General features: G+C 31.1%; 1 protein-coding gene across 3 annotated transcripts in view; it reads left to right on the forward strand.

Annotated features, from left to right (window-relative positions):
- The window catches only part of LOC126859011 (TLD domain-containing protein 2), a 120618-nt gene that overhangs the window by 897 nt on the left and 104426 nt on the right, over positions 1–15295 (forward strand). Inside the window, exon 1 of one of the 3 annotated variants that reach the window (XM_050609860.1) lies at positions 7792–7820. The exons of the other annotated variants lie outside the window; for them this stretch is intronic. Within the exon in view, the coding sequence (XP_050465817.1) occupies positions 7807–7820 (14 nt within the window). The 5' untranslated portion in view covers positions 7792–7806. Of the gene's footprint in view, positions 1–7791; positions 7821–15295 lie in introns of those variants that run through there. 3 annotated transcript variants of the gene reach the window in all.

Here is a 15295-nt window from a genome sequence, read left to right on the forward strand (position 1 = left end):
TTTATCAAACGTTCTATTTGACATCATGATATAAAAGCCTTACATTTTTAAATTAAATTTCTTTTGTGAAATAAACTTCATTATCGATGCACTAAACTATTTTTTCTAACAAAAAAAGTTTCTTACAGTCATTATATCATTATGGGAATTTGAAATACCATAATGTTATTTAATGGGAATATATAAGACGATTTGAAAATTAATTGAGATTTCTTATGTTCATTTAATTTTAGCTGTAGAAAGAGACGAGAATTCTCTCAAATATTGATTAAGCTTAACCGACATTGGTGAAATAGTTTGCAAAATGAGCTTTCAAATTCGTAATGTTCCTTTGGGACGTACATTATTATCCTTGACACAACAAAGAGATGTCAAGGTAATATGGGAATAATATGCGAGATATTAAAGTTGAGTTTATCAATTTTGCATCGGAGATTTAATTTTTTTATCATTATTTTTTTTATGCTTTTGATTTAATTTATCCGTGATCAGAAACGAATACTTATTACGATCTGTTATATAAAAATATGATATGAAATACATACCGATGTCATCGAATTAATTTCAATGAAATATTTTCTGTGCCGTGTGTTGAAACTTGACATTTTGCTTCGATAGCAAAGTTAAGCTGTCATCCGACTACGTAAGACGTAACTATGTGATTCCACAGTAATGCGTAATGTATACAGATGAAATTTTGTTGTATATAATTTTATCTGACATTTTATTATATCTCTAGTAATGACGCGAAGCGTAATTCGAAACGAAAATTGTTCGATCGAAACAATTTATTCTATTCCATAATTCTACAGAGAAATTCTACAGAGATATAAATAACAACACTGTAAAATGTGCAGCTAATGGCATGTGGAATTAACAACAATATAAAATATGCAGCTAGTGTATGGAATTAACTACATTGAGATTTATCGTCATGTTTATATTTAAAACGCGAGTATATTAATCAATACAGATTATGATTACAGATTACGTTGACTAATGATAATTTATTTTTAACTATACACATTTATATGATGTAACGTAATATTTTACAAAACTATTTCTAACTAATAAGTTTTTGCTCTTTTATTCAATGAAAACAAAAATTGTTAAATGAGATATTTTGTTGTGATATTTCATACTTTTTCCATAATGCCAAGTATCGCTATAAAAATGATGCAAAATATCAATAAAATGAAAGTAAAACCGTATATCAATAAAAATAAAACTAATGCCAAGTATCGCGATAACTTTTTGCGAATATTTAATTGAATAAATTTTGTAGGAATTTTTTGTTATTTAGATTATTATTCCGGATTTATCGTTTATTAGAAATAAAATTAAAAAAAATAAACTTTAGTTAATTTTAATTGACGTTATTAGAATTGTTATATATATATATATATATATATATATATATATATATATATATAAATGTCATATAAAATTATTAATCTCTCGCACGCGGGATGTCATTATTATAATATAATTCCGTTTGTAAATTACAACGAGAATAACGCGATCACGAATTGAAAAGCGCTTTGGATTTGTACAGGCGCCTCTTGTTGAAAGCTAGTTGGAAACGTCTTCCGTGCAAGGATCACGGTTTTCCTACGCCCACGTAATGAGCGTAAAATTATGGGTATTCGTCCGCGCAGGATCGGTTGCAAAAAGTCTGGGCCCGATGCAATAGTGTATGATGTAAAAATAGATATCACTCATATACACACACACACATAAAAAAAGTTTAAAAGAAATTGTACGTATTATCAGAAATATAAATATTGTTAATATGCTTAATGCCATGAATTTTGAATAAACTGAAATGAAGTGGGCTTTGTTTATTTATTTTTTTTTTTATAGCAAAAACAAAGATAAAATTAAAGAATTCTATATGTGTGTGTGTATACATATGTTATTTAGGTTTTTTACTTTATTTATTAATATAACGACGATTATATAACACATAATCGTATTTATCTCTATTAAATTTAAAATAAACTTTGTAGTCGTGGAATTTCTCTGTTCTAGAAATTCTGTCATCAAAAGATATCGTTATTCGTTATTATTTATTGATAATAGTAAGTTATAACCTGTGGTAGTGGAAAGGGTATAATGCAGATGTGTGGAAGACACATATCTATCTTTTGCTATGGTCATGGCGATATATGCGCGTTTTACTGGTTCGTACGCATGCACTTTTCTGCAATTCGCGTAACATACGCGATAATGTAATATCTGAAACGACATTTTGTTATGAATGTCGTTCTCTAGGTAGTTCGAGCATTTTATATTTTGCTATACATTTGCATCTCCGGTAGTAATATACGATATATGTTTATTGACATACGATTTTCTGCAACATATGATGCGTCAAATAAAAAACTGACCTTTGCTCCTGGAGAGAAAGAGATTTTCAATATATTTGAAAAAGTTTTCAATCCATTAGCCACTCGATTATCTTATTACTAACAATGAGTCAGATTAGATTATGCGATATATTTTATTCGCGATAATCAATAAGAATTTTCTTAGAATCCTTGTTTATCGCGTAGATAGGTACATCATTAATTGATTTAGTAAATCAGGTTTTTACTCGTGCAAATTTGAAAGGAATCGAAATGATCGTTAAATCTCACTACATATGTATATCGAATCGCATTACATATTACGCTCTGCAAGCATGGACTTTATATAGCGATCGATGTTTAGGTTAGATTTCTCGGAAGATGCATACGATACCGAGACTTGCAGTATACTGGGTGTTTCACGATGAAATATTGAGAGCCAAGGGCGCGATTCATGTTTGATTCCTGTATGTTGAACAAACTTTAGAAATTCGTCATCGCAAATATACATATATAATAATTGCGTCAGGAACGTAATTAACAATATAAATTATCTTATTTTATATGATTCTTTGAATATTTTTTTGTGAAGTTTTATATAATATTTTCAACATACCTTTCTATTCTATTCTATTCTATTCTATTCTAATCTATTTTACTTTGTAAATATATCAAAAATATATATTTGCGTAACGAATTTTATGTGTTATCTATCACATTGATTTTGTTCATAAAGACATAATTAACATTTTTTTATTTGATAATTAGCGAGACTCAATTTTGAAAGTCATATTTTCAAAACCACGTGTAATTCTGGCCTTATTATAAGTCTTAATAATTAAATATTAAGATACTGTGTGTGTGTGTGTTTATTCTGGTATTATATCTTTTTGTTAATTTTTAACTTAAAAATTCTTGTTTGCATATATTTATTGACACAGATGATGCTTTATCAAAGTAATTTCTGTTGAAGATTAAATTATTTTTTTTGCGGTATTCAGCATGTGTGTATCAGAGAAAAGATGTTAAAATTATAGATAAATTTTGCCTTCCTGTTCACGCTACTTATCTTGTGCAGCTATTACATGATACCTTAATTACGGACGCCGTTGTGATTCTGCTTATCAGCGAATTTTCGAGTATATGTGCGCTACAGTTTGCCCTCTGATTACAAAGACTGATAAGTCCTAATTTGGGAAGCTATCAAAAATGTTGGAACAATTAGTTGCTCAGTTCGGAAGAAAAAAAGAAGAGAATGATGTAACAATGTAGAAAAATATTAGATTGGGGAGAGATGTGGAAAATAAGATAAATAAAATTTTTATATTCTTTTGTGTCACGTTTTATATTTTATTTTCTATAGAAACGAGTATTTATTGCTCGAAGAAAGTTTGCGCAAAAAAAAGTTTATAATATTTTTTCAATTTTTTCAGAAGGAGGATATTTCCTTTTATTCTTGTATTATTGCATTTCTTATATAAAATATTGCATCGTCCATATTTCGTGTAACGATGGCGTGAAGAAAAAAGACATAGGCATAGACTTAATGGATATTTAAATTTATGTGTAACACGCGATTTCGTGCGCGCAACGAGCGGAAATGCATACTAATGATTTTGTCTTAGCTTAGCTACGCTCATTGAAATAATTGTTTTTAATGCGTTAGCTACGTGTTTTATAATGCCTGAATAGAAGCGTCGTTGAAATTTGTTTGTTTTATACGTTTGAGGAAAATGGAGAAAGATGAGGCGAGAAATAGCTCCTCTATAAATGACGCGATTAAGTTATGATTCTATTTGATAACTCGATTTCATAGAATTTTGTTATAGTCGCTACAGCGACAGAGAAATCATTAAGATTTATGGCGAATTAATTTAGAATAAAATAAATCGAAGAAAAATAATTGATTTTATAAATATATGTAAATAATAATAAATTTATATTAATTTTTTCTAAATATATAAAATTACATGTGAGAATAATTCTTTTTTGCTATCCACTTTTCTAAATCTCATTGAATAATTAGCAAAAGGAACAAAAAGACCAATTAATTCGTGTACTTTATTTTGGACGAAATTTATTAAATTAATTGTTGCACTGCTGCTACGCAAATGCGAAAGAATTGATATTATCGAATTATTATTATATTATAATAGAGATATATATGATTTTGATCGCAAATATAATGAATCTCTACTTTTTATTCGCGACAATAAAATTGCGACAATAGCGTGAGATCTAATTTTCCGTATTTATGGCGTTAAAATTGAATTGACCGAGATTATTTTTTATGGCACACTATGAGATTGCCTAAATCGATTCCTTCGATTTATCGACATCGCTATGGATAAATACTTTTCTATTACGCCCACAAGCGACTTGGCGCGGATCGACATATAGGACAAAGCGTGAGCGATTTTTCGTTACGCGGTCATTCGGCTTGATTTATGCAAGGGCGAGCCATGTGTACATCGCATACAGTGTATCAATGTGTGCAACAGTTATTAATGCCAGGTTACTAGAACCAACCTAACACGAGTGCGGCCGCAACGATCAAGTGGCCAACCTATCCCCCGACTTTCGAGCGATACTGGGGTTTGTCATCGCGATATACGTACCATGTGATAAAGTGATCTAGGTTACGTTACCTTCTGCCACTCGGTCTCCAGAGTAACAATCTCGCCTATCAAAGGCTCGCCACGGCGAGAACTTCCAATCTGGGAAATTTCACGTGTTCGATAAATCGATATTGCTAAATAATATGTGTCATTGAAGCATACAATATCGCCTTTTTCAATAATGCAATTCTTATAATTTATACATATTAATATAAATTTTATATTGTTACATTATTATATTAATAAAATTACATAAATTATGTGTAACAGAAAAAAATAAGTATCGGCTAAAGCTTGGAATATAAAATATTGTAATCTAGTTTGTTTTCGTTTTTAATTCTTGATACTTAATCTCTTACTTTTATTATTTATTAGACGGGAAATTTTGACCAATCATTATGGAAAATGTAATGATAAGTTCGTGACAAAAAAGCAGTCGCGGCAAAAAGAGGCCGGGAGATAAGACACGGCATGTTTTGTTTGCGGCATTCATTAAGCTCAAGCATTCGCCGGGAAAACGATGGGGGATTTCAGTTCATTTGCTTAGATAGCGCGTGGCTGATTATGTGCAGCCGCACATAACAGCCACACGTGTCTTGTATAGGTGTCGTGTATAATATATGCATATGTTTTCACGGGATAAGCTATCGTATCCGCTTTTCTGTAAACCCGTTCTTCTCATTATGTAATTCTTGTCGATCGATCTCGTCTGCGATGATCTGCATACGACATGAGACGAATGACATTTTACCGTTAATTTTCCGCAACTAACTATTAACTATTTGCAGAAATAGGTTGATCGACGATGAGATATTCAGATCTAATTGGATCAAGTTCATAAGTAATAAAATCTATTTTGAATATAAAACTATATCAATATATAATTTTATGTGTCAACTATATAAAACTAAATGTCAAATATGTTTCAAGCTATAAATAATTCTAGCTTTCACAACTCGCATTATAAACAAAACACGAAATCGTGTAAAACAAAGTAAATAAAGATAGATAAATTATAAAACAAAGTAAATAAAGATAGATAAATTATAATTAATTGATAAAGTTTCAATAACGTCTTGATAAGCTTATTCCACTTCAGCAGAATATTTCAGATATTATATCAGCGTTATATTAATTATTTTTTAATAATTAAATTTTTGGGATTTCTTCTCACTTTTGAAATAAATACCAATGGAAAATTTAAATCTTTTGTTAATCCGGCATTATAAGAAATTGTACATGGATATATGGTATGATTATGTACTTTATTGCCAACTTAATTTTATAAAAAACAATTAAATTTACAAAATTTTGATTTGCTTATCTCTATGGTTTCTATGTCATTATCTGATGCATCCCGGGCCTTTTTTTTGTCTTCAGTATTCCTTTATGGCACTCCCAGGCGAAAACACTTAATTTTGATCGCGCGCGTACTAATCAGAATATGATCGCTCAACAATTTAAAATTCTTGACTTAATTACACACGATGTGTATTTTATTTCACGGAAATAATGTTGCGACGGAAAAATGTGAAAATCATAATTATACAAAGTTTACGATTTACTTGCTATTAAAAAATGCTATTTTTGTTGTTAACGAATAATATAGCATGCATTTCATGACAATTTTATTTTATTTCTTATTGTAATACAATAAATTCATACAAATTAAAATTAAAAATAGATATTTGTGGAAAATGAAATATACAAGAACATTTTTTATCATTTTGTTGATTCAACCGATTGATTTTTGCTCAAATAAATCATTGATGCGCTTTATGATACGCAGTTAATAAATATTAAAATACGAGGTCCATAACGATTATACTTATTAATTAACGTGTTTCAATAACGTTCGAATCAATTCATTTTATATTCGCGATATATTGTTAATAAGTAAGGAATTCGAAAATGATGTCAATTTTATCCTGATACTGCGCGATACTGAGTTAATGGTTAGTAGAAACGCGAAAATTAATTAATCAAACGAGTTGATAATTGCTAATTGTAATAATCGTAATAAATAAATAAATGATCGTATTTAATATTTCTTACGATTACTTGTATATGATATATAATTCTTGCGATCATATTTATAGGAATAATAGGATAATAAACGTACACTTACCAATAAGTATCACAATAGTACATTATTTTATTAATTATATGCGATTCAATAATGTTCGAGTTATTTCGTTTTAGATGTCTTATATTTTATTAATAAGGAAAAAGTTCAAAAATGATCGGCAACTTTATTCTGACTGTGCAAGTTAAGACGCGATAATTACAAAAATTAATTAATTACACGAGTTCAATATCTTTGAGAGATAATACGACGATACGTATTGAACACGTGACATTTCCTTCTCGTTCAGGTCTCGTCGCGCGAATGACAACAAGATCACTGTATGTAAACAATAGCACGCTATACGACGTCGAATTTTCCCGACGTATAGCACGCTGTTTACATGCGTGTAATTTTGTTGTCATTCGCGCGACGAGACTCTAGATAGAATTATCGCGCATTCCATATGTATTATTTCTCGAAGAGTGTTAACTTGTACATTACATATACGATTATTAGAACGCGTTTAATTAGTAAAATATCGTAAAATACATGTGTATACTATTCATTAGTAACAAACAGTATCGTGCGAGTTTAGTTTTCAATACTGAGCGAATCGTAACTTTGTCTAACTGTTATTTTTACATTTTTTCGTTGCAATTAGTATCTACAACGCAATCGAATTTAACGGTATTTTCATGTCGTGTGAGTTTCATAAAGGAATAACATAGTATAAACAAGAAAAGAGGAAAAGACGCGGGAAAGCATCGACTATATGCCATCTAGAAGGTAAGCAATTTATACTATTTAAAATTTATTATTTGTTATAGTTTTAAACATTTAATAAAATTACTTATCGTCGCTTATCAATCCACTGCTATCTGTTACATAGAATAAATTCGGGATTAAAACAAAATGAACAAAAAATCGTATTTATTTCTGCCATATATATTTGATTATTCATAATGAGAGCAGCTAAATTAACAGAGATAATCTTATATACTTAAACGTACATTTTGAAGATTGTTGAAAAAATAAGAAATTTATAAATTGAATGATTATCATAATCTGTGAAATAATATTTGTTAAAAATCTTTATCAAAGGTTTATATATATATTAAGAAAATTGTGGGATAAAGCAATAATGTTACAAGCAAGAAAATAATCAATTAGTTTTTGGATTGACTTCTGTTTTCAAACTTCAGTTGCAATTTCGGGATACGGATCGACAAAATCGCTCGAGTTCTCTCATTAAAGATGGCCTTGTCATTTCACGACACGCCCCTCTTTTCTTTTTTTAGTTTGCCGAGTTTCACATTTTTATTATATCCTCTGCTTGCGCTGATGTCCCAAGGTCTTTTATGAAACATGAGATACGCTTTTATATAAAACTCGCGCGAGATATTCAATGGTATGATTATAATTAGTCGTTCGTCGGCTAATGGTAGACCGATAAACGATCAATAGCAGCGCGCAGCTGTTTTCAATCGGAACGTCGAATGTATAAAAGCGTATGTATACCGCCTTACTTACTGAAGCAAAGAACACATACGTAAATACACTTAACTTATTTTTATTAGGTATTTACTAATATAGGTATTCAGCAAGAAATATACTTAGGCAGAGATATTTATACTGTGAGCTACACGAAGAAAAAGAATTTTGCTATCGCAGCAAAACATTTTGCTGCGTATTAGATGTAAAAGCAAGAAATGTTTGATATAATAAAATTGATTTTAGAACGCAAATATCTTATTAAATAAATTTATTTGTTCAAACATGAAATATTTGCTGCTAAAGCAAAATAATCTACTTTTAGCAAATATATATATATATATATATATTTTTTTTGTAAAATTATATTGCTGCTTTAATGACACAATAAGAATTAATTTTTTTTTATAGTGAAATTAATTTTATGCAAATTTTGCAAAATTATTTTTAATAAACAAAATTAATATCTTTGAATAAGTTTTCTTTTATTTGCTATAATAGCATAGAATATGCTGCGCCAGCAAATTTTTTTCTGCGTGTATGTGAGTATAATATAAATAACATATATATATATAGATAGAGAAATACGCACGTACAAATTAGCTTTCTACCTATTTGCATGCATTTATTATATATACATTTATTTATATCAATTCGATTAATTGCTAATTTATTATTCACCGCTATATTTTTTTTTGGTTTATGCATCAATAATGTTCGCGGCGAGCGAGCATTATTGATAAGCTGACATTGACAGAGGTATATGCACATCGATAATGATGCGAGAGTATCATTGCAATTTCACTATTAATAGACAGTAGGGCAAGACTGGCTGGGTATGTGAACGATACCGGCAGATATTACGAATTATGACTTTTTAATCACGATTACATAATTTATTGACGTGTGCTATCGATTCACTGATCAGCTAATGAATTTTCTATCGAGCTTTATGAAACATCAAATTCGAGATTGATTCTATAACAAGTTTCTATGTCAATTATAACACCCGGAATATTGAAATTAACTCTTATCACGAGGAGTCTTGAAAATTTTAATTAAAGATTTGTATTAAATTATTTGCTTGAAATTAAATTTTCTTCAGTTATATTGTTTTTTTTCTTTTTAAACATCTTTATAATATATGAATTCTCTGTTAAATAAGAAACTGTAGCAAATGAAGGAAAAATGCAATATTTTATAATATATTTTACATAATTACGTTAATTTGATATTTTTTAATAATATTATTGGTAACTAGTATTTTTTGCGATTTAATATTTACTAAAAATTTAATCATAATTTTTTAATATTTTTGTAATGATTATTGGATCTATATTTCGTTGAAAAATATCTTGCGGTGTCGCAATTATCTCTGATCCAATGGATATGTCAATACTTTGGCTTCGGAATGAAAAGAGAGTGACAAGATAGCGGACGTAGTCGCATCTTTCGGAGCATCACGCGTGTTTTATATCGATGGTTAAAAATGTCTGTCATACACGCCGGCTCAATGAAATCGTGGTGGAGTAACTAAACGTCGATTGGATAGGGACATCCTGGGTTAGGAGGGGATCGGGGGAAATTGTCAATACCAAACGACCTTGCGGCATCGACCCTCTTCTCTTGGCTTTCCAAGTCTATGTACAGTACTTCTCTGTTTAGTACGCCCTCTTATCGCTTCTCCCCTTTCTTGTTTTCCTTGTCCTTACCGTCTTCCCACGCTGTTGATTCTCTTCAGCCTTCGAGAAAATTGAGATAATCCGTGTACTCGATTTCCGCATTATCAAGAATGAATTAAGTATTTGTTCGCGTCAATCGGATGACTTAACTTCACTCCTGTTATTGCATCATTCGTAGTATGTCGTTTTTATCGTCGATGTGCATGAGCGTACGTTGTTGATCGTTGAATCAATATGGAAAATTTTATTGATTATTCAATACATTTGCTAATGTAGAAGATTGTAGCTCGAATGACATTTATTTATCGTAGTCAGCGTTGAAAATATTATACGTTCAACATATAACATTTTGTAAGAATTTAATACTGGAAAATCGTTTTGCGATGTCAGAAGCATACTAATCTATTTTTTTTTGTTAATGGAGAATATCTTGACATATCTTTACATCATTTATTTCTCGATTTTGAATTAAATGTACTATTTTTACAATGCAAGTTTTTCCTCTTAAAGCATTCTGCAATTTCGCTTTTTCATCGCAAGATAATATGTTTTTTTAAAACCGCTGAAACGATATAATGACGACGAAGAATTTTTCATTCGATGAAGTAAAGGCCGGAGCAATCCACGAATGTTTAAGAATTAACAACGACCCTCTTTTTATTCTTTTTTTTCTCGCAATTTCTCGATGCACCGTCGCGACGACAGTGACGTGAGTAAGACAATGGCGGGTAGACGAGGAGGAGTCCATTCCGTTAGCAACTCGACAGCAGATCCCGTCTATCTGCGTCGTTGAGGGACGGATGGACGAGACATACGAGCAGCGAAGGGAGGTGGAGTTTCCATTAGGTGGGGTGGCTACGGTCCTGGGGTCGCCGAGGGTGGGTTAGGCCGTGACGCGTTCGGTCCGAGGGGTGGGAAAGGTTACCTCGCTGGTAGAGCGGAGGGTGCGCGCTTCCGTTTGAACATCGGTGAAACGTCAGTTACCTCGCGACGATCCTTCCGCGAGGACTTTGCCCGAATAGCGCACGATCCACATTATCTCGGTCGCGCACGTCTCATTTATAACTAGTTCTCTTCGGGGGTTAAATTTATTCGTAAATTGATTAATCTTAGCTCTTAGTGTGCTACGATCTTGAAAGAGACCTTCAAGTCATTTATCTCTCCGATAACTTTATTCCACCTCCAGTGTTAAGTAACACAGACATGAGGGAAGGTTTATACTGAATGTGCGTATGTTTTCCTCAACGTCGATTTACTATGTTCGTAGATTAATTCAAGCATAGATTTCATATTATAATTTTGAAAGAAACAGAAATTTGTCATTTTATGCGAGAAACTTTATTAAAATTGAATAAAAGGGAATATGCACAAAAGCGTGAGTTACGCTGAATGCATATGATTTTCTACAATTTGGAAGTACTTATAATACATGATTTAGAGATGAAGAAATCGTATTTGAGAATGTTAAATTGGATACACATAACTTTGTTTTGTTGTTTTTACGGATTTAAATAGCGGAATTATTCATATTATCTTTTTCGGCGCAAACATGAGATTTATTTGTTTTACTCATGAAACGAGTAAATCTTTACATTACAGATTTGCATGATTTTCGTGACCAACGAATATTTTGCGAGAATTTTGGAGCTTTGATATTTTAATTGAGAATTTAAATTAGCTAAAGAGTTTTGTCATTAAAATTTATGTTGTCGCATTTAGGATTACAATTTTCTGTTAATTATAGTGGACGCGCGTATAATAGTAGACAAAATATTATATTAGCATATTTTTTATTTGATGTTGATTATTCGATAAAATTGAAATAAAAACAGATTTTTTTTTTACTAATTTACATGAAATAGCATCTGCATTAATCATAATATAGAAAAATAAAATCTTTAATAATATCTCAAGAGCTACATATCGGGAGGGTCTACTGAAATGTTAAAGGACATATTTGCATGTAAACAATGATATTAGAGAATCGATATGTTATTGACGTACTACTGACGCATCATCATGGCTTGCCCGCGGATAAACCTTCACTAAAAAATCGGTTTAAATACAGCTCTTGTCAAGAAATGAAGTATTTCTTGATTAAATAGGCGTTAACAAGCTTACGTGCGCGCGTGGGCGATGACGAGACTGATAAAAACGATTTCCACGCCGACACGATGGGTAATTACGGCGACGATAATCACTCACGCGCTCGCGCGCGTAGACTTTTGTTCGTTGACTTTTAAGCGTTGTCGGGAAAAAATACACATTGCTAGCGAAGAATTCCGTGGGAAATGAACGAGCTAAGTTTGCAGATGCTGCCGTTATAATCGCGAAATCAGAGCTAGTTAATCCTCTTGAGCCATTTCATTTTGTAATTATTTGACTACATATTACACGTATATATCATCTTATTTTACGCAAAAAGAAAGATGTAAGCGTATTATTTTATAATTAAAAATGAGGCAAATATTTTTGCCACTATCAACTTATGTATTTATTAATAACTAGATGATTTTTTTTTTTCTATATGTTACTATACGCTTGCTAAAAATTGCCGAAATATTCTCTCTTTTGCTTTAATATATAAATTTATAACTTTTTCTTCTTTTCAAAATAATATAGTTTGAAAAAAAGAGTTTTACAAAACGTATAAGTTTTTGAGATTCGATATCTTGATAAAAATATTTTTATGATTACATATAAAGATACTTTAAAGAAGATAAGCTATAAGCTTTTTATTCTTATCGCAAGAATAAAAATTAGAAGAATAATAATAAACATAGTTTTGAGAATCCACAGTTTATTTACTTTTTTTTTTTAAATAAAACGAATTAACTTTAATTTACATTAAATTAATGAAATTATTTTTATTAATAAAATTAAATAAAAAACTATTGCAGACACGCTAGATGAGCTATTGATAGTATTTTATGTGAGCTAGTGTTATGTGATCTCTCTATTTTTATTATTATTTTTCCTCGATCTGGATCTTTCCAAAAGCATAGGTTTTAGTTATGTATTTCTTAAAGATCTGTAAATAAGAGTAGAGGTAAGCAAAGTCATATAACATTGCATCTAACGTACTTAGCTTATCTTGGTTTAAAACACTATCTATGTGTATGATATTTGTGGATTTTTATTCCCGATCTTGGACTTGGTTTTCTTTCTTAATTTATTCTTTCTCTCTCTCTCTTTCCCTTTCTTTCTTTCTGTCTCACTTTCTCTCTCTCGTCGAACAAGTTAACGACAAGTTATGACGCAGTAGTATCACGAAAAGATTATTGTGAGCGATCACGGTGCAGGGAGACTGAGATAAAGAACCGAGTCGATCTGTCCGAGATTGAATAACAAGATTCATTGAAGCGCGCATTGTCGTGACGAGTGGGGTGAAGGGAGAGGATGAGCTTTATCGCTCTTCAATCTACCAAGGGTTAAGTATGTTGGGAAAGTACTCTTCTCGAATGCACTCGGCTGTTGGAATCTTGCCAACGAAAGGATAATAACCTTCACCCTCTCCGGAGATCACTCAAACGCTTTGCATTAACGTCGAATCAAAATGATGCGTCACATCGCGTCGCGTGGCGTCAATTTTAAGACGTGTGTTTTCATTTTCCATTTCGCGCAGATATATTTTTTAAATACGAAATAGTATTTCCTGAATTTCTTTCGCACGCTATATACTTTAACAAAGATAATAAGTAAAAATCGGATCGTTATTTTTAAAATTATATAATTTCTAAATTTATTTTGTTCAGGAAGTTAATACGCCATGTTGAAGGAATTAATACTTTATTAGAATAATTTTAATATGTGTATGTATATAATTGAGGATTTAATTTGTTTCATCTAATTTGATTTCATACATGCTTACGTATGCTTAAAGGTTACATTTGACCTATTAAAACTGCGCATTGCAATTTCCTATTCTAATCCACCTAGAAACAGATTTATTCCGAATTAACGTCGCAATTTCGAGAAAGCGAAATGACGAATCCAACGTTAATTGGGAGGCGAGTTAAATTACCTTTACGCAACGCAGATGGTATACGTGATTCTCGTTAATAGCTTTCGACTATGAAGGGCTAAGTGTGCATCAAGTGCATCTGTGGATGTCCGCGAGATTGCGAGGCTATTCTTCTTTTAGGGAATTTATTTTAATGCACACACACACTCGCGCGCACGCATGCTTACGTATATAGATACGTAAATGTTATACATTTATAATATACAAATAATATTATATGTTAAATAAGTTTTAATCCGTATATGTCGTTCTGATCTCGATTTTCACATCGACGAAATAAAACATATTTTCTTTCTGCGCAAAACATATGTTATTAAGCTACAAAATATTTTATTATTAGCAGCAAATTATTTTTCTCGTTGTAGCCTTTGCTTTGCATTCTTGTATATGTAGGTAACGAGACCCATCCAGATCGAACTAATTAAATTCGTTAAATTGGAATATAATGTCGAGATAATCTCGAGCGATATTTAAAAGCCGGAGCTTAACTTATCATTTATTTCGACGTTCAGTTATCGAAATTTCTTTGAAAAAAAAAAAAAGATTGTCGTTATCAAAGATATTATCCAACTGATAGCATTGCGAGCATTGCAAAAGCGAAAAGAATTGATGCATGAAATAAGATGCATTTGAAATACTGCAGAAAGCCATTTTAATTTTTTTATTTTTGCGATTGATTTTAACAAAATGTCAAATTTATGCAATTGCAGAATTGTAAATAGTGGCATCAAGAGCTCAATTTTTAATCGATCGTTCCATATATAATCTTGTACATATTATGTCATCCGATTTATCTCGTAGTCTATGTCGTATGTCTTCTAACTAATGGGATTCTCCACCGGACGAGAAATACACCGGCTGTGGAAATTGGCGTAGGCGCGGTCATTTGCGAAATTATCGCGATTAATGAAGCCGCCCTGTCCGGGCGATTAATCCGTCCAGATGTTTCTAAGTGAGATACTGCTCGCGAGACTGTTGGAAGTAACACACGAACGTAGATCGGAATTTATTTCTATGATTATACAACGTTTCGGTGAAATTACTTCAAGTATCAATTTTATTTT

The sequence above is a fragment of the Cataglyphis hispanica genome, chromosome 2, assembly GCF_021464435.1.
Source record: "Cataglyphis hispanica isolate Lineage 1 chromosome 2, ULB_Chis1_1.0, whole genome shotgun sequence".
Lineage (NCBI taxonomy): Eukaryota > Metazoa > Arthropoda > Insecta > Hymenoptera > Formicidae > Cataglyphis > Cataglyphis hispanica.